At 39.5% G+C, this 27,225-nt stretch overlaps 1 protein-coding gene across 15 annotated transcripts in view; it reads left to right on the top strand.

The window, feature by feature from the left end:
* The window catches only part of NRXN1 (neurexin 1), a 1,267,446-nt gene that overhangs the window by 105,320 nt on the left and 1,134,901 nt on the right, over window positions 1-27,225 (top strand). For 8 of the 15 annotated variants that reach the window (XM_050951737.1, XM_050951731.1, XM_050951738.1 and 5 more), the window contains exons 2-3: window positions 4,040-4,057; window positions 8,985-9,014. The exons of 5 other annotated variants lie outside the window; for them this stretch is intronic. In XM_050951737.1, coding sequence (XP_050807694.1) covers window positions 4,040-4,057; window positions 8,985-9,014 — 48 coding nt within the window. The remainder of the gene's footprint in view (window positions 1-4,039; window positions 4,058-8,984; window positions 9,015-27,225) is intronic. 2 more of the 15 variants (XM_050951739.1, XM_050951730.1) reach the window with 1 other exon arrangement.

The raw sequence follows: 27,225 nt of genomic DNA, 5'->3' as shown, positions 1-27,225 counted from the left end.
TAATCTTAATGGCTCAAATTCAGACTTGAGGTAAGTTGGTATATCTCCAATTACTTTAGTGGTGTTGGACTTCCTTTCATTGTGTCTAAAGGACTATATCAACATGACACAACTCTAATTCCAGTGGAGATTTGAATGATTCTTTATATTTATATTAATTATAGAAATTAGCATTCCTTCTATCTGTAATATTGCCAAGAACAATATTTAACACTTATGCTTTATAGACATGAACTAATTAATCCTCCCAGCATCTCTGTAAATAAAGCAATTTTTATTTCCATTTTAATGATGGGGAAATGTGGGCAGAGAAGTTAAGGTCCTTTTATGCAAGATGCTGAGCACCTTTAGTATGGTACTAAATGCTCTCAAATCTCATTGACTTCACTGGAAGTTTAGGGTGCTCAGCACTTCATGAGACACACTTTACATCTTGTATGATTGGACTTGTGTTGTTTTTGGCCAAAGGAACAAAATTAGAATTTAGGATTTTCTGACTCCCCAGACTGTGCCTACAACACTAGACAATGTCTCACTCTAAAAGACACACACAAAGACACACATATATGCACACACACACACACACATACATGCACACACACACACACACACACACACATGCACACATCAAACTAAGATGGGAATCAGGAAAATTAGACAAAGATTTAGTGTTACATGCATGTCACAAGACAGCAGTGTAATGGTCTTCATACCAGTATCTGTTACAATATAACAATACTAGCATCAATAAAAATGCTAATCTAACATAGAAAACCCTTGAAAATATCTTACCAGTTTAAAGACTCCCCCTACCCACATACACACACATTTTGTTGTCATCAAACTGTTGATATGAAAAATCTTTAACTTAAACTCCCACATTGATGTCATGAAATTACCCTGAAAGATACATTTATTGGTGGTGTGGGAAAGCACGCAAGGAAGCAAGCAAGGAAGGAAGTTCTTGAATAGCTTACTATTGCATATGTCTTTTGGTGATAACACCTCTACCCTGATACAATGCTGTCCTCGGGAGCCAAAAAATCTTACCGTGTTATAGGTGAAACTGTGTTATATCGAACTTACTTTGATCCGCCGGAGTGCACAGCCTTCCCTCTCCTCCCCCAAGCATTGCTTTACCATGTTATATCCGAATTTGTGTTATATCGGGTCGTGTTATATCAGGGTAGAGGTGCATATATTTCATACTGTTTTGTTCATTGGACAATATTCAACGCTTTTAATGCAATTTTTATTTTAAAAAATCAAAATAAGATATGCTAGTTTAATGGGCTATTATTTTGAATGGTTATTCACACAATTAAATGTTTAGGGCCAGATTCCTGGCTAGCATAAATCAGTGTAGCTTTATTGCCTTCAACAGATTAGTGCAGTGTATAACAGTTGACAAACTGGACCTTAGTATAAAGCAAAGTCCTATATTCAGAGACAGGGAGTCTGCTCCCAGGCATATCAGCTTCAGAATTCCATCTGACGTTAATAAATTCAGAACTGGCCTGCAAGTTCGTTTATTGTAAATACATATATCTCAAGCTAAATAGAGCAGGCCAAAAAGGATCTCAGAATATCAAGTCATCGCAATATTAGGGTGACCAGACAGCAAGTGTGAAAAATCAGGATGGGGGTGGGGGTAATAGGAGCCTATACAAGTAAAAGACCCAAAAATTGGGACTGTCCCTATAAAATCGAGACATCTGGTTACCCTATCACAATATTAGTATCTTGTATACATTTGTATTACAAAGAAGGAGACTAAAGGTATAATACTATTTTAGTAACTCATTTAGTTTTTGTTTAATTTGCTTTTTTATTGTACTTAATAGGAAGGAAACAATATTTGCACTAAAAGGAATTAGACTATTAAATAGAATTCTTTATAAAATAAGTAATTTTAAGAAACAAAGGATCATTACAATGTACAACAGAAGATAGGGAAAAATATTTTATGGAATGGGAAATTTTTCATTTTCTCAGTGGTCCTCATATAATTTGTGGATCTTGTTTTTTTTTTATATACGGTATATTTACAACTAGCATCCTCCTATTCATGCTCATTTTTTTCATTCTTTTCTTTTCCTAAATGCATGTAATGGATATTATGCATCAATTGCACTTTTACGGCAAACTGAAGTTACAGGCACAGAGTTTTTACAAGTCTGAGTTCATGTATGTATGGAGTAGATGATTTACAGTAATTTAAAATGAACAGTTTGTCAAGTATGTTTTCTGCTTATATGGGCATAGAACCTTCATTAAAAATAACGAGTTTTACAACTGTGAATTCAGACAGGGCTAAAGCCCTAAATATTGGATGTTCATAATGATTATTCTTAAATAGTGGTGACCCATACAATGTAGTTTTAAGTATATGCATCTCGTGCTGGAATAAGGCAGTTTATAAAACAACACAACATAATTTATTTGTATACAATATAATTTGTATGAGATTTTTAATATTTTGTGGCATATTAATTTATAGAAAACATGATTATGAAAGTTAAAGCGTTCTGAGGTAGATTCTGAGCTGAATTATTAAAACACACTACTGAGCCTGATTTTGTTTAATTCAGTAGAATTGTTCCTGATTTCTACTAAATCAAAATCAGGCCCAGTTGTGTCTCTTAACATATACTTAAAAGTTAGTTCCATCAAAAAGACTCTCACTGAAACCAACCATTTCTAATGGAACTGGGTCAAATCCTGCATTCTACACCTATTCCTTATTCTGCAGCAAGGGCTTGTGGAACCCAGGACAAGTCAAAGACAGGGAGAGCTCTAATAATCCCACATTTCCTTTTTTTTCTCTCTCTTCTCTCACCTTAGGCTCCCTCACTGTCTCTTTGTTACTCCTCAGCTCTTACTTCCTTTCATCAACTTTGTTGCTCCTCCTTTCCCCTGTGCATCTTGTCTTCTCCTTTCTCCTCTGGTACCTTCTTACCTTCTCCCATCCTCTTCCCAATCAGAATCAGATTGGGCAGCAGAGAAATACTCCTCTAAGCTTCCTCCTCAATGGAAGAGCTCAAGGGATGTGGAGGTAGATCTTCCCAGTCAGGGCAGCATGCTGCACCAACTCTCCCCTCTAACTGACCAGCTGGCAGTCAATCCAAGCCCCTCCCTCCCCACACAGGTTTTGGGAAAGCTCTGTACTGAGTGCTGCCTGCTTCCCCAATCACTGTCAGGCCTGAGACAAAATGTCCAGTTGTTGCTAGCTGTAGCAGGCCTTAATTAAGAACAAATTCCGTTAACTTCATCAGATTGCAGGATCTGGCCTATTAGGCATGAATCTGTAAATACAGTATACAAGTAATTTGATGTTTTAAAAATCACTATATATTTATGGGCATTGTGCCTTTTACTGATTCTGCCAGGCGAAAAATCAGGATAAATTTTAAGACTTATCTGATGTCAATAATTAATGGGACCTGATCCTGAAGTCCTTGCTCATTCCACCAGCTTCACTGGCAATTTTGCAATATTTGATTACAAGATTTGGCCTCTTGACTAGAATGAGAGATTTGGCTGAGTAAAGACTTCAGGGTTAGGCTTGCTGGCTGTTCTAAATGTTTCACAGCATATTGTAAAACCAAAATTAGCTAGTTAAATCTGTTTAAAATATTCTGCTTTATAAGGCATTAAGAAAAATTCAAATTGTGAAAACATGGGAAAATATAGTTAGAATTCCCATCACAGCAGGTTTTAATTATTTACTAACTAAAGACCTATGAGAAGACTTTCTGATTAAGTAAGTAAAACTTGCTCACAAAGAGCTGCAAAAGACTCTTCACAATTTCTTCATTGAGGAAATGGAATGATTTTGTTTTATATCATGTAAATTGTATTGAATAGAAGAAACACTGCTTCCCTGGTGCTTATATTTTCCCCTTCGGATGGTAGCAATGGAGCACTTGCATGTTGTGTTGATGCCTTGCATGATGAAGACATGCAATGGCAAGTTCCAGTCTGCATGCGGCTTAATGAATGTTTTCCTTTTCTCTCCTTCCCTATTATGTGCTTTCAGAAGACAACTATGTGGAAGGTGGGTGCTTTCTACCTTATTTTCCTAAGCTCTTATTTTTCCCTTTTGCTTAGTGTTTTTCCCTTCTGCTTAGTGTTATTATGGTTCGCGTATCATTAAACACGGTAAGTTGCATTTTTTTCCCTATGCAGATTTTCAGGTTGATTGGTTAAGTGTGATTTTTTTTCCATATAGAACATAAAATAAATCCAAATTCCTCATTTATTATACTGTGGAAATCCAAAATAACTTCACTGAACAATGCAGTTACTCAGGATTTGTATCTGTGTGACTGAGATCCAAATTGTGAATTGCTCTCCAAATTCATCCATCGGATTTACAGAAATCTTGAGTGTTCTGTATGAAAAATGATACAAGATAATGTTTGTCTGATCAATGTGGAACATAATTCCTTCTCATCATAAAGAATGTAATGCATGTTAAAGATATGTTTTAATTACTTAGGAACATAAAAAGCTCTTTTCTTTTTTATATTACAAATATCAGTTATTGTATTGTCCTCTTCAGTACAATGCTTAAGAAAAGCTTGATTTGTCAAAGTTTCCAACATAAACAGCTCTGCCTTTTCACACTGGGAAAATAAGAGGTGTGTGTTTTTAATAACAACATTGGTATATAATAAAGTCCCCTTAAAGAAAGTAAGACACAGGGCAATGGAAACTAAGCACAATGACCATCTAGCCAGAATATTGGTAAGTAAATCTGTTAACTAGTAGAAATGTACTTGAGTGTATCATAGTATTTAAAGGTACAGTATGTTCATACATTGTTTGATACCTCAGTTTGTTGGCAGTCATTTTTGTCATCTGCATTATAAACCAATATTTTCAGGTACTTTTTACAAACCGTACCTGTAAATAATTCTCTCTGGGCTTAATCTTTGCATACAAGGTTCATGTCCAAGGTTATTTATTTTAAAAATAGTTGGTCTGTTTTTAAATTCAAGAACCAACATTACAGATATGTATTTTCTTTTAATACACTTTTCAAACTACTTTTAAAATCAGCAATTTCTTAAGGATGCTTGGTATGCAAAGTGACTGGTCTTGCGTGGATCTGTGGCATAATATTCCTGCAGTGTATGTATGCGGTGAACCATCATAGTGATCTGATCCATACAGAATCCAGGGTACTGTGGCCCTCTGTATCTGTCCATGTTCTACATCAAATATATGGCAAGGTGCTCAGAGATTCATCAGGTCTGGATGCTTTGGGCATTTTTGTGTAAACATATGATGCCAGTGCAAGAAACATAACAATTCAAGAAAATATTGGATCAAAGCTTGAATCAAAGTATCTACTGAAATTGCAACAGCCTCTCTCTCTCTCTGAGCTCCTTAATAGGATCTTTCCTTTAGTCTTAATTATAAATGAATGTTAAATAAAAATTCATTAAAGTAACATTGGTATTGGCACCCAGACTGATAAAAGCACAGGAATACAAAAATAAGGACCCAATTCTGTAGCTGATCCATGCATGAAACTCATTGAAGTCAATGTGGGTTCCAGATGTGGATCTGAATTATTATGCTTGGGTGATGAGGAAGTTTATCTATTCAGATTAAAGTCAGCAGACTTTTCTTAGATTATTTGATCAAAGTTGCAACCATAAATTTACTCCAGCATAGCCTTGGATGTGTTTACATACTTTTGGCTGAAGTACATGGGGGCTACACATGTAGACATAGATCTGTCTAAGTTTCTATATTGTGCCTATTGCTGTGGTATCTGAGCACCTTACAAAATTATTAGGCGTATATACAAACATATATTTAGTTTTAATAAGTTAAGAGACAAATTTATCCATGCCATCAAGTGAAGAAATTTCATTAATATTACTGAAGTTGTACCAAGGCTAAATATGTTCACTGAAGATTCATTGTGCTCTAAATTCCCTGTGGTTTGTGCTCTGCATGTGACTTACTCACTAAATTATGAAAATGTCTTTTCTTTCATATCCACTTCCCTGACCCACTCTGCATACTTTAAATGTGTTTTTCTAGTGCTCAGCTCAAAATGAAGAGAGAAGCAACCACTTAAAATGCATTCCTGGTGGGCATTTTATTCCTAATTCACAAAGAAAAGGTGTTTACAATTTTGCTTGTAAACTTATGGTGCACAAGTAATTATTCTGAAGGTATGCCTATAGGTGATGACCTGTTTGATTACTGTGTTTTATTGGACTCCATTAAAATGTTCTCTATTTTGTACTGACTACAGTTTTGAAAACCTAACAGTGATTGTTGTAATAATTAGATTTGCCTGTATTGTATTAACCTCTCTGCAGATTGTACTAGCAATATAATAACAATACTTAGCTCTTCTATAGACCTTTTATTCATATATCTCAGAAAGCTTTACATATTAAGGTAAATATCATTATCCTCAGTTGGCAAGTAAGTATAAGTAATTTTACTGTTTGATACAATATTCACAGATACAGTAAAATGCAAACTTAACAAAATACAATCAGTTTTAGAGGAATAAAGAGGCCATAAATAGGACGGGATTTTTCCAATTTGTTAATGGCGGTTCTATTTGAGCAGGGAATGTTCATTTTGACGTCACCTCCTTTTTTTATTTAAACAGCTCTGTAAGTGACTCTTAAAATTCAGGAAAGTTCTATGATGTTTTCAAGGGGCCTTTCTATAATTTATATTTATTTAAATTACATGAGAATATTTTATTTGGGACTGACAATGAGACAGCCTCTTTTGCATCATATTAGTAAAGATATTGAATCTGAGGACGGAGGTAAAGCTGTTTGTATGGGATTGATTTTTTTTTGTCACTAGTTGTTATGTGACAAAATCTTGGCCTGTTTAGATCAATTAAAGTTTTGCCATGGAATTAATATTTTGTCCTGATAGAAGGCCACGCGTGTAAAAGAATCTCCCTGTTGCTTTCCCCTCAAGAGCAGGGGAAGAGGTCTTTTCACATACTGCAGTTGAAGGGATCCAGGTAGATGTGGGTAGCTTCTGGAAAGTCCGACTTCAGTCCAGAATAGTAAAGGTATAGCAACAGTGTCCTGGTTCCTCTTCCCTCCCTGCTGAATGCAGTTGTTGCAGGATTAAGAGTCAGGGATTTTTTCTTACTCTTGGCACTACAGCAGAAAAGACAAGGATGCAAACCTAGATCTGAGGTCGTGGGGAAATGGTAGTTATATAGTGCCACATTGCACGGGGATTCGAACAGTGAAATGTCACTGAGTGAAGTAAAGCTTCAACATAGATCTATCTACACCAGAATTTTTTGGCAAGTCTCACGCAGTTGCAGTGTGACTGGAGCAGATAGGGCACAACATGGAGGTAGAAACATATATGCCTTATTTACCTACTACCATTGCTAACATCAATTGTGTCATAGTAGTGTAAGCAATACTTATGGGTCATATTTAGCATCCATTTACACTGATGTTAATCCATAATAACTCTGTTGATTTTAGTTTAGCCTAGTGTAAATGAGAACAGAGTGTGGTTGTAAGTGAGGGTCAATTCAGGTATTTGAATCCACTAAACAGAGTTTTGCTTGAACAGATTTCACTGTGAGAAGGCTCACATATTAAAACTGGTATTTCAGGAAGACTTTCAATTTGGAAACCATTGTTCATTTAATGGGAACACCGCTTGTGATTTAAGCTGACATACCTTGAATTCTTCAAATAGTAATATGGATTGATTGTAGTCAGAAGTATCTTCTTTGAACTCCCCCAACTCCTGTAATACAACTCACTTGTGCATCTAATTTTCTTTGTGAATTAGAAGTAGCAGGAAATCTCTAGGAAGTCGACTTTCCAGTAAAAAACAGCATATTCTATTGCACACCTTCTTTGTGTGAATCAAGCTTTATAACTGCAAACAGGAAAATAATATACTATATTTTCTATAGCTGTTGGAGAAGAAGAGTACACTATTAAAATTGGAGCTACTCTACGTGAATAATACATTTAAAAATGAGTCCCAGCAAAGCCAATGTTATGAAGAATGTCTGTTTTAAAAATTAGATGTAAAATTCAAAAATCTTTAAATTTCTGGAAAAATGAATGCTATATACTGGCTATATATTATTAGGTCTTTTCTTCTGTATCAAAATGTCCTTTGTGAGGCTGCATGCATCTTTTTCTTACTTGGCTAAAGAATTGAATATTATTGGCTTGGAGGTTCAAGAAATCAGACCCTGACTGAATGATTAAAGTTGCAAGTCGCTTGACTGGAAATGCAACTTGACCTTTACAAGTCTAACTGAGTATGATCTCAAATATGTAGTTGAAGCACAACTTATTTTGCACAAATTTTAAAAATCTGTAGCCTAAAATGCTATCATTTTGATTTTGTTTTTTAAATCTTCTACTGTATATTTAATATTTAAGTTGGCTCCTCTGGAACAAACCTATTTTGCCACCATGTGTTTCACACAAATAAGGAGACATGCCTTGCATTGTCATCCCAGTGTCACAAAGAAGTTATTTTATTTAATTATCTAAATGCTCATTTTTGATGAGGGGAAAAAGATCAGACCCAGCCCATTTTTCAGGTTTACACTTCTCCATGTTTTTAATGTAATTTAACAGCTAGAGGACAGCAGGTCCTCCTGGTGAAAGAATTAGAAGCAATCTGATCAAAGGCATATGAAATATTTAAAGAACTGGTTGGACTTGAAATCATTTTCTTATTATTTTTTCTATTCTAAGTATTACATAGAAGAAATATACAATACAGCATTATCCAGTGTTTGAATTGCAGTTCTATTACTCTTTGCCCCCAAAGCATTCCAACCAGTGGTTGAAAAATGCTCTTTGATTTCCCTCTGTGGTACAGACATCCCATAGGAAACAGATGCCTGTCACAAAATATTTTTGTCACTGTGGCAATACCACCTTCTCATGCACCCTTGTTCATTGCTGACTGTGCTCTTGTTTCCCTTCAAGGTCTGGCACACCTGATGATGGGCGACCAAGGTATGGGCTCTGTTCCTTTTCCACTCTGCTTTCATTGTTTCTCCTTGTTCAGTAGCTGCTTTGAATCCATCACTGCAAATGATGGGCAAATGCTTGAAAGCTGTCTTTGGCTGCAAATGAACACATAATTTTAGTCACAGCTTTCTTCTTTCATTTTATATATATATATATTTGTTTGCTCCTTAAGCTTTTTTCCTTCTGTGCCCTCCCTCGCCCCCCCCCCCCCAAATCTCACAATATAGTAACTGAAAAAAGTGAGAGATAAGAAGGTACTTAGAAAATTCCATGCATTTATCAGAAAATACAATTATGAGTGATTCTGTTAAAGGCAAAAGAAGCACAAGAGCATTCACCAGATAGCTTCTGAAAGAAGATATTCAGTTTGTCATATTGTACCCAGTGAAGAGTCCATTTCCATTAATGCATGGCTGATTGGAAACTTGCAGAAAGCACCTGCTCCTGGCTTCTGGAATGCTTAGAATACAGTTTTGCAACATAATGAAATCAATGTTTTTCTCCTCTTCAGCCATTGTTTGTCACTTCTGTGTCACACTTTTTTTAACAAAGCATGGATTACTTCTGTGTTCCTCTGCATGTACATGATTGGAACAAATAAACTAAATTCCCAATATGACACTGATTGCATCTCTGTTTGTCTAGAAACACTTTAAGCTTTCTCTTTTCATGTTCAGATACTATTGCATTTACATATACTCATGACTCTTACTGTTGTTTCTCTCCTCTTCTTTATTCTCTCTTTGTCTGGAAATGCTTTCTTCATGGAACCATTTCATCAAATCCATAGGTAAAAGTAAAGGTACTACATGATTTTCTTTCTTTTAAATTCAATTTTAAATTTATCTGTAAGATTTTTTTTATAAATGTTAGCTTTATACATACTGAAGTGAGAATGGGACACGGAGAGATGAGGAGGAGCAGACAACAAAGCAAAGTACGGTTTTATTAGATTTTCTTCCCCCTTCTTTTTCTTGGTATGAGAACAAATCAAGCCAGGTATACTGTACTTCATTGCATCACTTGGTAAGTCTGATGTAGAACATATGAAATAATGTCAAGAATTTTAATATTCTGAAGAAATACCAGCTTCTTCTCCCGGTGTACTAGTTCAGACCATCAAGTATGTATTTTTTTATTTATGTTGAGAAATTAGTCTGCACATACTAAATGCCACTAAATCTGTTCTTACTGATCATTATAATATAGTTTTACTCATTTTGGCGAGCATGTGTCAGGAAGTGCCTGTTCCTGATATTTGTCTTATGCTTTGGCTTTCTGGTTGTATTTTACAGTACAAACTAGACAACACAGAAGCGTGTTGAATGTGTTTGCACTTTGCGTGCCTTTGAACAAAGAGTGTTCATGTAACAGAAAACTGTAATTCTAGCACCATTAGTTTTATGGTGTGCATTATCAGTCTTCACATCAGCCTGCTTGATTATACATGGGGCCTAATATGTAACGGGTTATGAGACTTCTGGAGCGTTGAATCTTCTTGTTTTAGGAAATGTTTCAAACCCGTGAAAGAAGAAACTGTTCTTAATACTTTGCTTTACAGTTTGTACCAAATACTTTGTAATTCTAGCTTCCTTGATCAGCAAATGGTAGCTGCCTTGGGCATCACCTGTGTCACAATACATGTTTTACAATACTGGAGTGTTTTATGTGGTCTTTGAAACATATACCTCTATCCCGATATAACGCGACCCGATATAACATTAATTTGGATATAACGTGGTAAAGCAGCACTCCGAGGGGGAAGGGGGGCCTGTGCACTCCTGCAGATCAAAGCAAGTTCATTATAACACAATTTCACCTATTACACGGTAAGATTTTTTGGCTCTCGAGGACAGCGTTATATCGGGGTAGAGGTGTATTTTAAGAACATCATTCCATAGACTATCCTGCACACAGTATGCATCATGCAACAAACTCCACAATGTTGTGATATATATCGATATATGTATATACTATGCAGGGCTGCCCAGAGGATTCAGGGGGCCTGCAGTGTTCGGCGGCGGGGGCCTCCCACTTCGGCAGTAATTCAGCGGCAGGGGGTCCTTCCGCTCTGGGACCCGCCGCCAAAGTGCCCTGAAGACCTGTGGCTGGGGCTCCCCACTGCTAAATTACCGCCGAAGACCTGGCACTTTGGCGGCAGGTGCCGCTTCAGTGGTAATTCGACGGCAGGGGGTCCTTCCACCCCGGGACGGAAGGACCCCCTGCTGCCAAAGACCCAGAGTGGAAGAAGCTCCGGGGGCCCGTGCCCCATCAGAGTTTTCTGGGGCCCCTGGAGTGAGTGAAGGACCCCGCTCCAGGGGCCCCGAAAAACTGTCCCTGCCCCACTTGCCCCACGCTGGGCGGCCCTGATATTATGCATATAAATCGTAACTCACATGCTAATACAGAAAGTAGAACATTTAGCAAATCATAATGGATGATTTCTGGGGAAAAAAAACCAAAAAACCTATTTAGGCAAAATATCTATTTTTTTTAAATTATATTTATAAAAAATGTAAAGTTAAAAGTTGCATGGAGAAAAGCTAGATTTAATATCTAATGATGTGTACTATGATACAACTAAAATATCAGAGCCATCAAACCTAGCAATTATTTGCCTGACTGTGGTATTCTTTTGACATTTTGGTCTTTTATTATATTTATTCTGTTTATGTGAGAGTATTTATACTGATCTGTGTTTTGATAGTTTCACCAACATTTGTTCTCCAAATATAGTATATTAGGTAAAAATGCAAGAAAAGGGAAATAGGCATGTTCAGACAGTAGTGAGTAGCTCTATACATTGGGCCAGCTGAGGTAAATTGGCATAGCTCAATTGACTTTTGTTGAAGCTACACTAATTTACACCAGTTGAAATTTGGGCCTTGAAACATCAGATGTATAAAACTGCTATGACAAAACACCTTGCAGCAGTAGTTCCCAAACTTGTTCCAGCGCTTGTGCAGGGAAAGCTCCCACTGGCCTGGAGCAGCACACCGCGGCCAATGGGAGACGCGATCGGCTGAACCTGCAGATGCAGCAGGTAAACAAACCAGCCCAGACCACCAGGGGCTTTCCCTGCACAAGCAGTGGAACAAGTTTGGGAACCATTGCCTTACAGTATACAAACTTCATCCTAAGAATTTGATGGGGCTTTTCATTGGGAAATTCCTTTGGCCCATTTAACTTTCCCATTATAATTTGCATTTACTTTAGTAATAGCTGCTGCAATGATTGCAGACTTCTTTGTGCTAACATCAAGACCCAGCCCTCTCATATTTTAATTAAATATTTTGCTTTAAAGATCAATTGGAAATGCAAGCAAAATATACCTTTTAGAAACTATGCAGATATTTTCACTCCAAGATGCCTGATTGAGGAAGCTCAGGCCTATTTAACCTCTATTTTGGGACCTTAACCTGTGTTTCTTGTAGATCTTAAAACACTCAGTTTTATTGTATGGGGCTGGGCAAACAAAAATCAAAATAGTTTAAATTAACACCTTAAAAGAAGAAATAAAGATTTCCAAGTGTTTACACTGACCAAGTAATGTGTTAGATGATGGCCTAAATTTTGCTCTCCTGTATTAGCATAACTCCCAAGAGGAGACTGCAAGATCAAACCCAAAATGGATTTAAAAAATTAAAACACAGTAGTTAAGATTTTTAAAGCAGACAGACAGATTTAAAGCAGAGAGACAGATTTAAAGCATATTTTTAAAGCGACGGACTTCTCACTGAAATTAATTGGAAAAGTGTGGGTAAATCCCCTAGTCAGCTTTAAAAGTTTCCACCATTATTCTTTGCAAAATTATAAATATTCTCAAAGTAGTCACTGTCCTTTAGAGAAAGGAGAACTTTGGCAGAGGTCATTGCATTTTGATAAATGTCAGTACTTAAGGCCACATATCTTGATCCATTCACACAGCTGGTTGACACCACCAGATCAAGGGCCATTTAATCTAGTAACTCTGAGGAAATATAAACCCTGTTTTAAATTATCTGTGATTCCATTTTTTCTTTCTTACTTTTTTTTGTTTTGTAAATGCTGTGTCAAAACCTAGCAGGAGCTGAGAACTTGCAACTCGTATTGAAGAGAGTTGGTGTTGGCTTATTTACTTTAATGAGCATTGCAGATGTTCACTCAGCCCTTTTTGGGATTTCATACATTGTGAACAACCAAAGTGTATAAAAGTGTTTGTACATTAAAAATTTATCTAACTGAATTATTATGTGGTACACACTAATATATATAAGTAACTAGGTTTAAAACATGAAGTATTTACAGTTTTTGATGACAAATCCTAATATAGTCTAGATCAGTGGTCACCAACCAGTCAATCACGATCGATTGATCGATCCTAGACGATCTCCCAATCGATTGTGATCTCTGGCGGCGCAGCTTGGCTGCTGCTAAGGTAGGCTCCATACCTGCCCAAACCCCACGCCACTCCCGGAAGCGGCCAGCATAGCCCCGGGGGGGCAGGGGAGGGCAGGGGTCTCCCTCCATGTGTTGCTGCGGCCTGTAAGCATTGCCTCCACAGCTCCCATTGGCTGGGAATGGGAAGCTGTGGCCAATGGGAGCTGTGGGCATGGTACTTGCAGAGAGGGGCAGTGCACAGAGCCATATGCCCTCCGCCCCACCCCTTGGGGCCACAGGGGCACGTTGGTCTCTTCTGGGAGTGGCGTGGGTCCTGGATAGGCTGGGAGGGGCAGCCACACTACACCGCCGACCGGGAGCTGCCGGAGGTAAGTGCTGCCTGGTGGGAGGCTGCACCCCAATCCCCAGCCCTGAGCCCCCTCCTGGAGGCAGCACTCCAAACCCCTTCCTGTACCCCAACCCCCAGCCCTGAACCCCCTCCCGGAACCAGCATCCTGTATCCCCTCCTGCACCCCAACAGTCTGCCCTAGCCCAGAGCCCCCTTCTGTACCCAAACTCCCTTCCAGAGCTTGCGCCCTTCACCCCCTCCTGCACCCAACCCCCCTGCCCCAGGCTCAGCCCAGAGGCCCCTCCCACACTGTGAACCTCTCGGACCCAACCCAGAGTCAGCACCCCTCCTGAACTGCAACCGCTCACCCCAGAGAGTGAGGGTGGAGGAGAATGAGTGATGGGGGGGTGAAGTGAGTGGGGCGGATTTCGGGAAGGGGTAAGGGCCTTGAGGAAGGGGCGGGGAAGATCCTGGGATGCCCTTAAATTCAAAAAGTGTTCTTGGATGTAAAAAGGTTGGAGACCACTGGTCTATATAGTTATTATCATTTTTTTTGAACTTTCATCTTATCTCCTTTTGGTGGGACTTCCCACATACATAGTTGATCAAGGCTTATTTTGTATATTCCTACAAGCTGTTTTGTCTGTGAACATAAATTAATGTTTTATTTTTCACAAGGAAAGAAATGATCATAACTTTTAGTTATTGAAAGGAGTCACAAAGTGGTATTTACAGTGTAGTTACCACAACAAAATAAATGACTTCTGTGCCCTTTATTAGTATCACTATTCTCATAACCTATAATATGGATTTCTTATCTATATTTTGTTTTATGTAAATATTCTACTCTTCACTGTGTATTTTATTTAGAATAAAATACAATGTTCCTTCTCCTGTTCTATTAGATTATGGGTTTAATGCAGCTTTAAATCATCTATATTAGTAGGGCTGTTTAATCACACTATTAAATTATAGAATACCAATTGCAATTTATTAAATGTTTTGGATGTTTTTCTCTATTTTCAAATATATTGATTTCTATTACAACCCAGAATACGAAGTGCACACTACTCACTTCATATTATTGTACTACAAATATTTGTACTGTAAAAATGATAAACAAAAGAAATAGTATTTTTCGATTCACCTTGTACAAGTACCATAGTTCTGTCTCTTTATCGTGAAAGTGCAAGAGAGGGCATGGAATGCTAGTTCCGGGAGGGAGCTCAGGGCTGGGGTGCAGCCTCCTATCAGGCAGCACTTACCTCCAGCGGCTCCCGGTTGGCAGAGCAGCGTGGCTGTTGCCAAGGGAGGCTCTCTGCCTACCCTGGTCCCACACCACTCCCAGAAGGGGCCAACATGCCCCTGCAGTCCTTGAGGGGTGGGGGGCACATGGCTTCACGTGCTGCCCCTGTCTACATGCACCACCCCCACAGCTCCCATTGGCCACAACTCCCTGTTCCCAGCCAATGGGAGCTGTGGGGGTGGTGTTTGCAGGCAGAAGCAGCACGTGGAGGGAGCCCCCCCGGAAGAGGCCAGTGCAGCCCTGCAGCCCCGACAGGCAGGGAGCCTCCCTTAATGGCAGACACACTACACCACTGAAGATTGCAATCGACTGGGAGATCCTCTAGGATTGACCAGTTGATCGCAATCAACCGGTTGGTGACCACTGCTTTAGAGCCTACAAGTCCTCTCAGTCCTACTTCTTGTTCAGCCATTCACTAAGAGAAACATTTATGCTTCTAATGCTGCCCACTTCTTATTTATAATGTCACCTGAAAGTGAGAACAGATGTTTGCATGGCACTTTTGTAGCCAGCATTACAAGGTATTTTACATGCCAGATCTGCTAAACCAGTGGTCACCCACTGGTCTCTGGTGGTGCAATGTGGCTGCCGCTAAGGCAGGCTCCCTGCCTGCCCCAGCCCCAAGCCGCTTTCAGAAGCGGCCAGTGCGGCCCTGGGGGCGGGGAGGGCAGGGGTCTCCCTCCACATGCGGCTCCTGCCTGCAAGCAATGCTCCCGCAGCTCCAGTTGGCCAGGAATGGGGAGCTGTGGCCAATGGGAGCTGCGGAGGTGGTGTTTGCAGAGAGGGGCAGCGCGTGGAGCCACATGCCCTCCATCCCCCCAAGGGGCCACAGGGACACGTTGGCCCCTTCCGGGAGCTGCGTGGGGCCAGAGTAGGCAGGAAGCCTGCCTTAGCAGCAGCCACGCTATGCCACCAGCCAGGAGCTGCTGGACGTAAGTGCTGCCCGGTGGGAGGCTGCACCCCAACCCTCAGCCCTGAGCCACCTCCAGGAGCTAGCACCCTGTACTCCCTCCTGCACTCCAACTCCCTCCCAGAGATTACACCCCTCGCCCCCTTCTGCACCCCAACTCCCTGCCCAAAACTCAGCCCACAGCCCCCTCCCACAATGTGAACCCCTTGGTCCCAGCCCAGAGCCCACACCCCCTCCTGAACCCCAACTCCCTACCCCAGCATGGTGAAAGTGAGTGAGGTTGGGGGAGAGCAAGCAACAGAAAGAGGTGGGTGGTGGAGTGAGCAGGGCGGGGATTTGGGGAAGGGATGGGGCCTTGGGGAAGGGGTGAGGTAGATTCTGGGTTCCCCTTAAATTCAAAAAGTGACCTTGGCTGTAAAAAGCTTGGAGACCACTGTGCTAAACATTCATGCTTTCGCCACCATTCCAAAGGACATGTTTCCATGCTAATGATGCTCATTAAAATAATAATGCACAAATTAAGTTTGTGACTGAACCCCTTGCAGGGAGAATTGTATGTCTCCTGTTCTGTGTTTTACCTGCATTCTGCCATGTTATAGCAGTCTTGGATGGTGATTCAGCATGTTGTTCATTTTAAGAACACTTTCACTGCAGATTTGACAAAACACAAATGTGAGATTTCTAACTATGGCTACAGCACGTGACCTAAGATTTAAGACTCTGAAGTGCCTTCCAAAATCTGGTCGGGACATGGAACATACTTTTAGAAATCCTAAAAGAGCAACACTCCAATGCAGAAACTACGGAACCTGAACCACCAAAAAAGAAAATCAACTTTCTGGTGGTGGCATTTGACTCAGATCATGAAAATGAACAGGCGTTGGTCCGCACTGCTTTGGATTATTAACAGTCAGAACCTGCCATCACCATGGATGCATGTCCTCTGGAATTGGTGGTTGAAGCATGAAGTTCATATGAATCTTTAGTGCATCTGGCACATAAATGTCTTGCAGTGCTGACTATGACAGTGCCATGCAAACACCTGTTCTCACTTTCAAGTGATGTAAACAAGAAGTGAGCAGCATTAGCTCCTGCAAATGTAAACAAACTTGTTTGTCTGAGTGATTGGCTGAACAAGAAGTAGGACTGAGTGAATTTGTAAGCCCTGAAGTTTTACATTGCTTTATTTTTGCATGCAGTTATTTTTGCACATAATTCTGCATTTGTAAGTTCAACTTTCATAATAACGATATTTCAGTGCAGGACTTGTATTAAGTGAATTAAAAATACTATTTCTTTTATTTTTACAGTGCAGATATTTATAATAAAAAATAAATATAAAAGTGAGCACTGTACATTTTGTATTCTGTGTTGTAATTGAAATCAATATATTTGAAAATGTGGAAAACATCCACAAAAGTTTATATAAATAGTATTCTATTATTGTTTAACAGCGCGATTAACATGTGATTAATCATGATTTAATCATGATTAATTTTTTAATCACTTGACAGCCCTACATATTAGTCTTTCAAGTCCATATCTAGCTAAGCAATAGCTGTTTCTACAAAGCCTGATAGTGCAACTGACACTTTATTAGATTACAGATTTTGGATGTGACTGGCACAATGTATGTAAATGCAGAGAAAAGACTTCAGAGTGTCTAATGTTTCTATCGACTTCCTAAATAATGTCAACTAAATTCTGCATTGAACAATCCCATACACAGCCCGTATAATGTAAATAGGATTCTGTTGGGTGTATGTCAGTGCAAAATTTGGCCACCTTATAAGGCTCACTGGAGAATACAGTATAATAATCATGAGGGCAAAAAGACCATGGAGAATTTAAATACTTCAAAAAAGTCCTCATATAAATGTCAGTATTGTATGGTTTACTGAATTCTATTAATTGCTATTGATAAATTGATACTTTTGTTCCTGCTGAATAGTATTTTACTGCAGTTACCTCCACTGAAATCAGTTGGTGAAATCTTGGCTCAGTTGAAGTCAATACTAAAACTCTGTTTGGCTGTAGAGGGGGCAGAAGTTCACTGGTAGAATAAGTTGCTACCCAATAGGATTAAGGATATTAGAATATTGCCCTGTGTGGTTATCCTGCATTTCCTTTAATGAGGTTCAACACACTGTATTGTGAAATCTTGGCCCCAGTGAAGTAAATGCGGGTTTTGCCATTCAATTCAGCCAAGATTTCACTCTGGGTGTGCTTCCCTAAGTTTTTCCTTTGTCTCCAAAAGAGACAGAGAAGTTTTGGCCCCTTACTTCCAGGATATTGTTAGCCTTCTGTAGGTCTTGGAAAGCCTGCTTCTTAAATCTGCTAGTGACACTATCTTGTCCAAGTATGTTGAAAGATAAACTATTGTTAAACTTTACTGGACTCAGTGCAGATGCATTACTTTAAGAGTTTCAGAGCTTCAGACAGAGGGGATTTTCATTGTTTAAGAGTGTAAACAATTAAAAACTATCATACGCTCAACTCTTGAACTTCATGAGTGTCTCTATTTACAGGGAAGAATAAATCACTGAGATTTTAAAATTTCTCAAATGTATTAAACATGTAACAAGACACATATTTTGATAGGCTTAAACATAAATAGGACCTAAATATCATGGAATTTTAAAAGCATTCTAAGTTAATTTTCTTAAAAGTATTTAACACTAATGAACTTTAAAAAAAAAAAAGGAACTTAATGTAAAACATCTGAAAATGCGTGGTTGCATATGCGTGCCAAAATGGAACGAAGTCTTAATCTGTTCCTCCGTGGGAAGCATCAGCAAAATACCAGTTTCCTTTGAGAGAAATTCACAGTTATGGAAAGACTATAATGAAACAGTGACAAGTATTTCTAAACGTTATGAAAATTACATTTGTGTCTATGTGTGTGAATTTCTCTCTCTCTCTCATACACACATGCAGACACAAACACATACATTTTTGTGTGCAAACTCTCTCTCCTGTAAATATTTATCTTGCTATCTGCATGACTTATAACTAATCTCTCCAGTTTCCCCTGAAATATCTCATTGAAATATATTCCAAAGTACTTCATCACAAGAGTGAGATACTTAACTACGTAAAAATTGCATTACATTAAATCAAAATGAGTGACTCATGTTTCAAATGAGTGAGAACTAGCAGGTCTATAATGTGTCATGCAGCTGAAGTTGCAGATGCATCTTTGTTTGCTGAGTTATGAACAATTAATGCTCCATAAAGAGAAAACCAGCAGCATAAAATGACTGTTCCAAGAAGTTTCTGGATAAATTATGTGGCTAAGGAAAAATCAGTCATTATCAAAAGCAGAACTGGAAGTTGTGTCTTGAGACTCAGATACCCACAATATGAACTTAAGATATCTGAGTCATGATCAGAAGCACGAATGAGAGAGTTTAGGGATATGACGACAATTTAGGAATGTTTAAACAGAAGACGACAGGGAAGAATTAAAAAAAAAATCTGGGAAAAGTCAGCACAAAGACCGTCAATCCTAGCACTTCTTTACCACTGAAATACAATATTTCTCTTATTCTGGAGCTTCCTGGTCTTATTCACAGCCATCACTATATTTTTTCTAAGTCTCATTCTGGTCCATTCCTGGAAAGGAGGCAAGATTGGGCTGGGTCTACTAGAGTTTTCAAGTCAAAATATTTTTTTATTTGGGGAAAAAAAGGTAGTTATTGGTGTGATCTAGAAAACATTGCAGAAAAAGTTGGATGTATTCAAGATTTAAGCTTCTTGAACGAACAAAGAACAAATATTTCAGAGTGAGTTGAGCAGACCAAGCAAACAATATCTCAAAACCACATCAAAGCTGTTTCAAGAAGGAAGATATGAATTCCAGGCCAAAAAGTATATTGGGATTTAGTGAAGTTAGGAAAGAGAAAAACTGTCAGAGTGGAAAGCATGAAAACCTTTCTGTGCAGTTAGATAACAAAGAAGAATTTTAAAGCAGCAAAATTAGGGTTTTCTGTGCATCTTTGCATACTTCGCTTTTGTAATTTATGTTGGAGAAAAAGAGTTGGAAGGTACATCAGATACAAGATAGCAATCCTAGGGTTTTCTGTTGGCCTGTGCTTTTCATGCTTACTTAACCTTTTCTTCCAGCATTTGATACAAATACTGAGCCAAATGCATCCCTCATGTAACTGCAATCTCTTCAATAGAGTAGCACGAAGATTAAATCTGTCCCATTAGGTCTTCTATAGGAGCAAGATGAACTGAAGCCAACAGATGCGAGGGCATATTCGGATCTCAATTACACTAGCGTAAACCAGATGTAACTCATCTGAAGTCAGTGGATTTATTTTTGATCTCACTTATACCTGTGAAATTCAAGTCATTTTGATGTTAAAGAAATGAGAATCCAGCTCAGTGGAGTTAAACCGGTGTAAAACTAGGTGAACTGTAATGAGAACTAGGACCAGAGTAGTTGCTCTAAGGGTGGGATTTTTAAAAATGCTCAGGACTGGCCTAATTCTCATGCTGTTAAAATCAGTGGTAAAAGTCCCATTGTCTTCCCTGGCAAAAGAGGCAGGCCATGTTGAGTGATTTTGCAAATCCCAACCTAAATTTAACTGGTGTAACAGATATCAGAATGTGGGCCCAGGCTCTGCAAGTCCATACTTACATCTAGAATGGATCTTAAACAAAATTAGAAAAATATATTTAAATAATGTGGATAGGGTCAGGTTATTCTAAAAAAAAAATAAGTGTGTGCAACATTTATAACATACCCTGTAACTGTACTACACTGATTTTTAAGGTGAATGGCACTAGCATGATAAGTCACCAAAGACAAAACAGTAGGTAAGGGGTGGGGTTGTTTGGTTTTTGTTTTATTTTTTACTGGCAACAAATTCCTTTCCTTTAAAATACCTAGTTGTGCTGAGTGTAGTAATAAGGTCTCACTCCTCACATCAAAGCCTTCCACGTCAACATCAGTCCTAACTGTTTGGGATGTCTTCTGTTTCCACTGCCATGATCCCCTCAACAGCTATATTCCTCTGGAACAAGGAAATGGTGAAATAAATAATCAAGGCAGGCTTTTGAGCACAGAAGACAGAATTTTTGCAGGAGCTTCACCAGGACTATGGAACTCATTACATTCAGAATTTCTAACTTCACTACATTCAGAAGTAAAAGCAAAACTCACACATTTGACTTAGCTTTCCCTCTAAGTTCTCCACACTCACTAAAAATGACCAAACTATTTTTTCTACAGATTAGAAGAAGCGAGAGAGAGAGATTTGGCCTAACTCTTTCAGAGCTCATTTATTCCATTAAAGACAACAAAGTTATATGATGGGGAAAATGGTGGAAAAGTGTGGGGTATCAGCCCTATTACTGATTCTTCTCCCACCACATCCAGCTTTACACTGATGTAACTACTCTGATTTCAGTGCAGTTGCCCTTGATTTACACCACTATAAGTAAGAGGGGAATCAGGGTCGTGTTTTATACTACTTTGCCATTGACACTCATTTATACCAGTTTTCTGATAATCATGTATTTGACATTTAATTTACAGCACTGCCTGTTGCACTGGTGAATTTGACAGAGAGTCTTCTATAGGTATTGCCTCTTCCGTTCTCCAGGATTTTGCCCCAAGACACAGAAATACCTAGACCCAATTCTCTGATCTGTCCTGGTTTCTTGTGACAGCCAGCCAGTGCATCTGGCAATCCAGTGAACGTGGAGCCCTCATGTTTCTCCTACATTGAAGGAAGCTCCAATTAGAGTAAGGCCACCTTAGCAACCTTTCGGCCCCACTATAGGTGCATGTCCTCACAACCTAATGATCTTTGACTGCTTTGTGAAAGCTGCTCTGGCAGCTGATTATAGATTAGAGTAGCCTATTTATGGTGAGGCAAGCCTCACATCAGAGGTATCCAAGACTGGCAAAAAGCCATTTTTATCTCATCCATCTGGGCAGTCACTGAATACTCCTCAGACAGAGCAGGGAATGCAGGATAATGGCCCCCATTGTCTTAATATATCAGCACCTCACAAGTACTTACATTTACAAATACTTTAGTTATTTCCACCTGCATTGGACCAGTGGTAAGGCTATATATCTCCACTGAAAATGGCTCAGGTAGTATCTCAAAGGTGCCATACAAGTGCCTGGATAATTATTGCCAAAGGATAAAACTGCAGACTAATATAAAACAAGTGTGAGAGTACAAGATCCACCCCATCTCTAGTTAACTTAATCTACCTAATCTCCAACACTGCCAGAACTAAATTGAATCCATCCCTTCCATGTGGATTTTACTTAACAGTGTTGTGAACTTGGAGTAACTTCATTGTACTTAGTGAACGTACATTGTTGTGAGACCATTAATTCCAATGGGAGTTGAGCCTGCTTCAATTATGAGCTGAATTTGGTCCTCTTACTTGACATTCCATCACTGGAGTTCTCTGTCGTGGATAGAATCTTGATGATGATATCTATGTGCAGCTTTGTGAGAAAATTGTTCTTCAGAAGAGAATTACAAAAAGTATTAAAAGGTGCAGTCTTTGGGGGAGGAGAGAGTGCATTATTATTTCAAAGTAAGCCTGGGAATTAGAAAGTTTCTTTGACTTCCAGGACATGTTCTGCATAGCTGTACAAGATTTAAAAAAAATGTGTAAGATCTTTTCCCACTACCAGATATTCTAGTCCCCAGAGATAGAGGAAAAAGAGGCTATGTTCTCAATTCACTGAAATGTCATCATAAAACCCTGTATCCCTATGAATCATTCCCAGTCCTAGAGGACAAACTCTTCTTATTTCTAATAACATAAATACATTTAAACAAACAAACAAATAAAATACCCACAAAGGGTTCTGGAAACCATACAGCTCTGCTAGGCCTCATGAGTTTATACCTCAGAATTGCAACTACCTAGAATCTTCTGGCGGATGTGGGCGGGGAGGAAATGGGGAGTAATAAAAGGCTGCCATGTCTGAGGCCATAAATCATTTAAGCAAGTGTGTCGTATCATCTGTTCTTCCAGAAAAAAAGAAAAATGATGTTATTCAGTTTTATACATTGCTCTCAAATAGATAGATAGGTGGATTCTGCACTGTGTTGTCCCTGAAATGGATAACCCTTTTAAAAAAACATGTTTTTCAGAATTACTGTTCCTATTGGACTGTGATACAAGTATTGTATAACTGATATGATCCGCCTCAGGACACATGCAAAATCTGTATGTCCAGTCTTTATCTTCTTTTAAATGTGTTACCCACAGAAATTTGCATATTTCTAAATCATGCTAGTTACCCACTTTGTGATACAGGGATGTGTCTGTACATCTCCACCTAGCTGGTATTCTCCTGAGTCAGAAGAGCCAGAATCAGAGAATCTAAAAATACATATGTTAGATTCCTAGAAGCTAATCTACATAATCTTCATCAAAACCAATTATTTTACAGGCAATAAAAGCACAGAATTTGGCTCAAAGTTGAGTTATTCACACCCTTTAAAATTCCATTGATGTCAAAAGTATTTCATATGGTGTATTTCAGCACATAATATGACTGTTTGGATTATACTGGGACCATATTATGCCATTAATGAAGTATGTGCCGAACTGGGGTAACTCCTGTGATTTCAATGGACTTACACCCAGGTAACTATGAACAGAATTTCCCCCTAGACCCTTCTGTATTAAGTGTATGTGAGGTGGGAAGTGAGGGAATAGAATGAAATAGGCACAATTTTATCTACAATATCAATAAAGGCAGGCCTTTTTTTGCTGACAGCCAATTTGGTTCATCGGTGTTTCATACTTCAAAGGTCATTTTGTTATCAATATGGTAAATAAAGGAGCATGAACTCTGGGAAACAGACACCCTCTTAAAATTTAGGAAGGACTATAATTTCATTATTTGCTGTGACATCCTCCATACTATTCTTTTGTGTCTGCTTCTTTAAAAATCTTTATCTCAGAGATCAGATCAGGTAAGTATTTCTTAGGGGGGTAGAGAGTAGTTTCCTCTAATAAATTTAGCAGATTGAGAATGATAGTAGCAGCCCTTAAAACCTACAGCTACAGTTTTATAAAGCTTGGCCTGAGGTCAGACCCCAACACATGATAAATTTCAGAGCCTCCAATCTCCTAAGACCCATAGTTTTAATTTAAAGGCTGAACACAGTGTTACAAGACTTAACTGGAGTTTCCATTTGAACCTTTCCATTCACATTTATCCTTCACTTACCAGTTAAATAGCTTTCTGTAATCATAATATGCTCAGACAGAAGATGGAAAGAGTTGAAGGCTGTGCCAGTGCAGGACTTATTTGTTCAGTTTCACAAGGGCAAAACAATGATCTTTATCCTTCAAACTACATACCTAAAGTTAAAAATTCAGCTTTACGATAGCCAAGAAATGATACTTCTATTCATTTGCTGAGTCTCAAGAGCACAAAAGAGAAAGAGTTTGCAATTCCTTGATGAAAGTCTTGAAAATCTGACTAAAAAGCAACCTGTATTTTTTCTGGAAGTCAGATAAGGTATGCACTATGTTCAATGCACCAAGGAAAGGTCAGACTACTTTTGGTTTTTTTCATGCATTACATATACAGTGAACAGTAAGCCATTAGGTGTTCCTGAGTAAATTCAACATGGAAAGTAGCCACTTCCTGAACATTTGTATCGTATCCAAGAGAAGAAGGAAAGTAACTGGATCTTAGGCAATGCTTTTATAGTAATATGTTGTTTTTTTTCCTTTATGGAAGAAAATAAGTTATTTATGTTCTGTCAGTCACCAGTAACTTCTCTGGCATGCTAAGTGTAGAATTCTGTTTCCAGCTCTGAAAGGCTCACTGGCTGATTTTAGACACATCACAATCAGTGGTGGATTACCACATGGACCCTTCCCAAGGGCAGCAACCAATTTGAGGCTTCTGGAAAAATCTCCCCTCACCATGGCTCCAGGGCTGGAGCGGCCCCAGGGCACAGAGCTTCTCCAATCTCAGTGCCACAATGGGGGTGGGGGCAGTGAGGAGCGAGTGGGGCTGCGGGGGTGTGGGCGGAAAAGGGGCAGGGCTGTGGGGAAGGGACGGGGTTGCAGGCGGATGAGGTGGAGAAGGGCCACAGTTCTGGAGCCAGCCCCCCCCCCTTGCTCTGGCTCGGGGTCCCAGAAGACCTGAATCTGTGACTGATCCCAATTTATCAGGGCCTCAGGGCTAGATCCACACAATGACTTAGGTCTTGCAATACTCAGCATTACACCAACTAACTTTTAGGAGCTTTGCCCCCAGTAGCATCTGCAGATCCAAAATGCTGGCCAATAAGAAACCTAAGGAAAGGGGTGGGTCCTAACCTCTGCCCTTCAAAGGGTCTTTAGCACCTAGACTCAGGTCAGAGGGAGGCATGTAGTTCCATCTGGGATTCAACACCTAAGCCATGCTTTTATGAAATGCTGTCACTGCTGCCCTTATAACCTTTAGCCCAGTGGTGAGGTCACTCACACAAGAAAGAATCTGGAAGACCTCAGTTCAATTCTTCCATCTATCTCATGTGGCGCCACAATTTATGCAGGTCTCACATGTCAGGAAAGTGCCCTAACCACTGACCTGTGGGATATTCATGTGTGGGACTTTTCTCCTGTTGAAGCTGTTCCATTGTGTATAAATAATTAAAGACTTATTGGGCCAGAGAGAGACTAGGAATGACTTTATGGTCCAGTGGTTAGAGCAGTCACCTTGTTCTCCTCCTCCCTTGGCCATTTTGTGTAGATTTAGGCATGCTCAGAGCATGACTACTGCATCTGGCTGGAGGCAGGCCGGAAAGGCGGTGGTGGAGCTGGGAGGTATAGGGTTGGCTGCAAGACTGATGTGCTTCCTGGAGTTCCTCTCTGATAGAACTGTCTGTTGTGCATTAGCAGGAGTTTGAGGAGCCTGTTGGTCTTAGGGATGAGATAGGCACCCATAATGAATTGGCTCTGCCTATACTCACTGACAGAAACTTAGGATCCCAAAAGACTTTAATTGTTGAAATTTAGATGCCTAGGGACTTCACGCATTTCCAGGGCTGGCAGCAGTTCAGCAGGGATCTCAGAGGGTCCTAGACTCCATGTCTGAACCTTTACACTGCAATTAAACAGTCCTGCAGCCCAATCCCTGCAAGCCCATCAGTTGGTATGGGACAGCTGTTGGTTTTTAACTGCAGTGTGGACATACCCTTAGATTTTTAGCTAACACTGGTAGTATTTGGAAGGAACTTTGCAGGGAGGAACATGTGGGGAAGGTGGTAAGCAGTAGAGTGATGAGAATGAGATGGGGAGGAGACCGGAGAGAATGAGGGAGAAGAGATTAGTGACAAGGACGAAAGAGAAAAACCAGGACATTAAATGAAGAGAGTATGTCCTACCCTAAAGACTGCACCTCTTTTCAGTAAGACAAGGAGCACTGCCCTCAGGAAAGATAGTTGAAGCAGGACTGGGTTCGGGGATCATCTAACCTAAGGTTAGAAAAATAGGAACAACATGTTTACTTATAAACTTTGCCCTCAACTTTTCACAGTGTGGTCCCTATTTTTTGTCATTGGTGGAAGAAAGTACAATTGCAATCTATTTCTGAAATGGACCTAGGTAGACTAAATGCTTTAAGGACAGGTTTCAGAGTAGCAGCCGTGTTAATCTGTATCTGCAAAAAGAACAGGAGTACTTGTGGCACCTTAGATACTAACAAATTTATTTGAGCATGAGCTTTCGTGGGCTACAGCATCTGAAGAAGTGGGCTGTAGCCCATGAAAGTTTATGCTCAAATAAAATCTCTAAGGTGCCACAAGTACTCCTGTCTAAATGCTTTAAGATTCTCTAGTGAAAAATTCTGTCATCTGGGCCAAATTCTTAAGCCCAGTTACAATCTTTTTTGCACCGCTCAGGTGGTGTAAAGGGGGTCTATCCAGTTGCTACTGCCCAACAGACAATTCTGCCAGAGGGTAAATCCCTGCTAGTGCATCTGTATTGTTTCCAGGCCCTACACCTGTCACCTCCCCCAGCCTAAAAGGTGAGAAAAGGACATGCTGGAGCTCTTCTGTGCTACACTGACCTTTCACTAGGCTGCGATCCATTAAGGACTCTGCATGAGTTAAAGCTGTTCCTTAGAGTGAGTTTGTAGTATATGTTCTTCATTTATTCTTTCAGTTTTGCTGGCTAGCACTGTAATTCCTTATTAAACTACAGGCATAAAAATAGAGACTTCCAGGGAGCAACTTATACTCAGAGCAAACAGCTTATTCTCTCTCCTTCCTGAAAG

This window comes from Gopherus flavomarginatus, chromosome 4, assembly GCF_025201925.1.
Source record: "Gopherus flavomarginatus isolate rGopFla2 chromosome 4, rGopFla2.mat.asm, whole genome shotgun sequence".
NCBI lineage: Eukaryota > Metazoa > Chordata > Testudines > Testudinidae > Gopherus > Gopherus flavomarginatus.
Note: the sequence above shows the minus strand (reverse complement) of the source record. Positions and strands in the feature narration are given on the sequence as shown.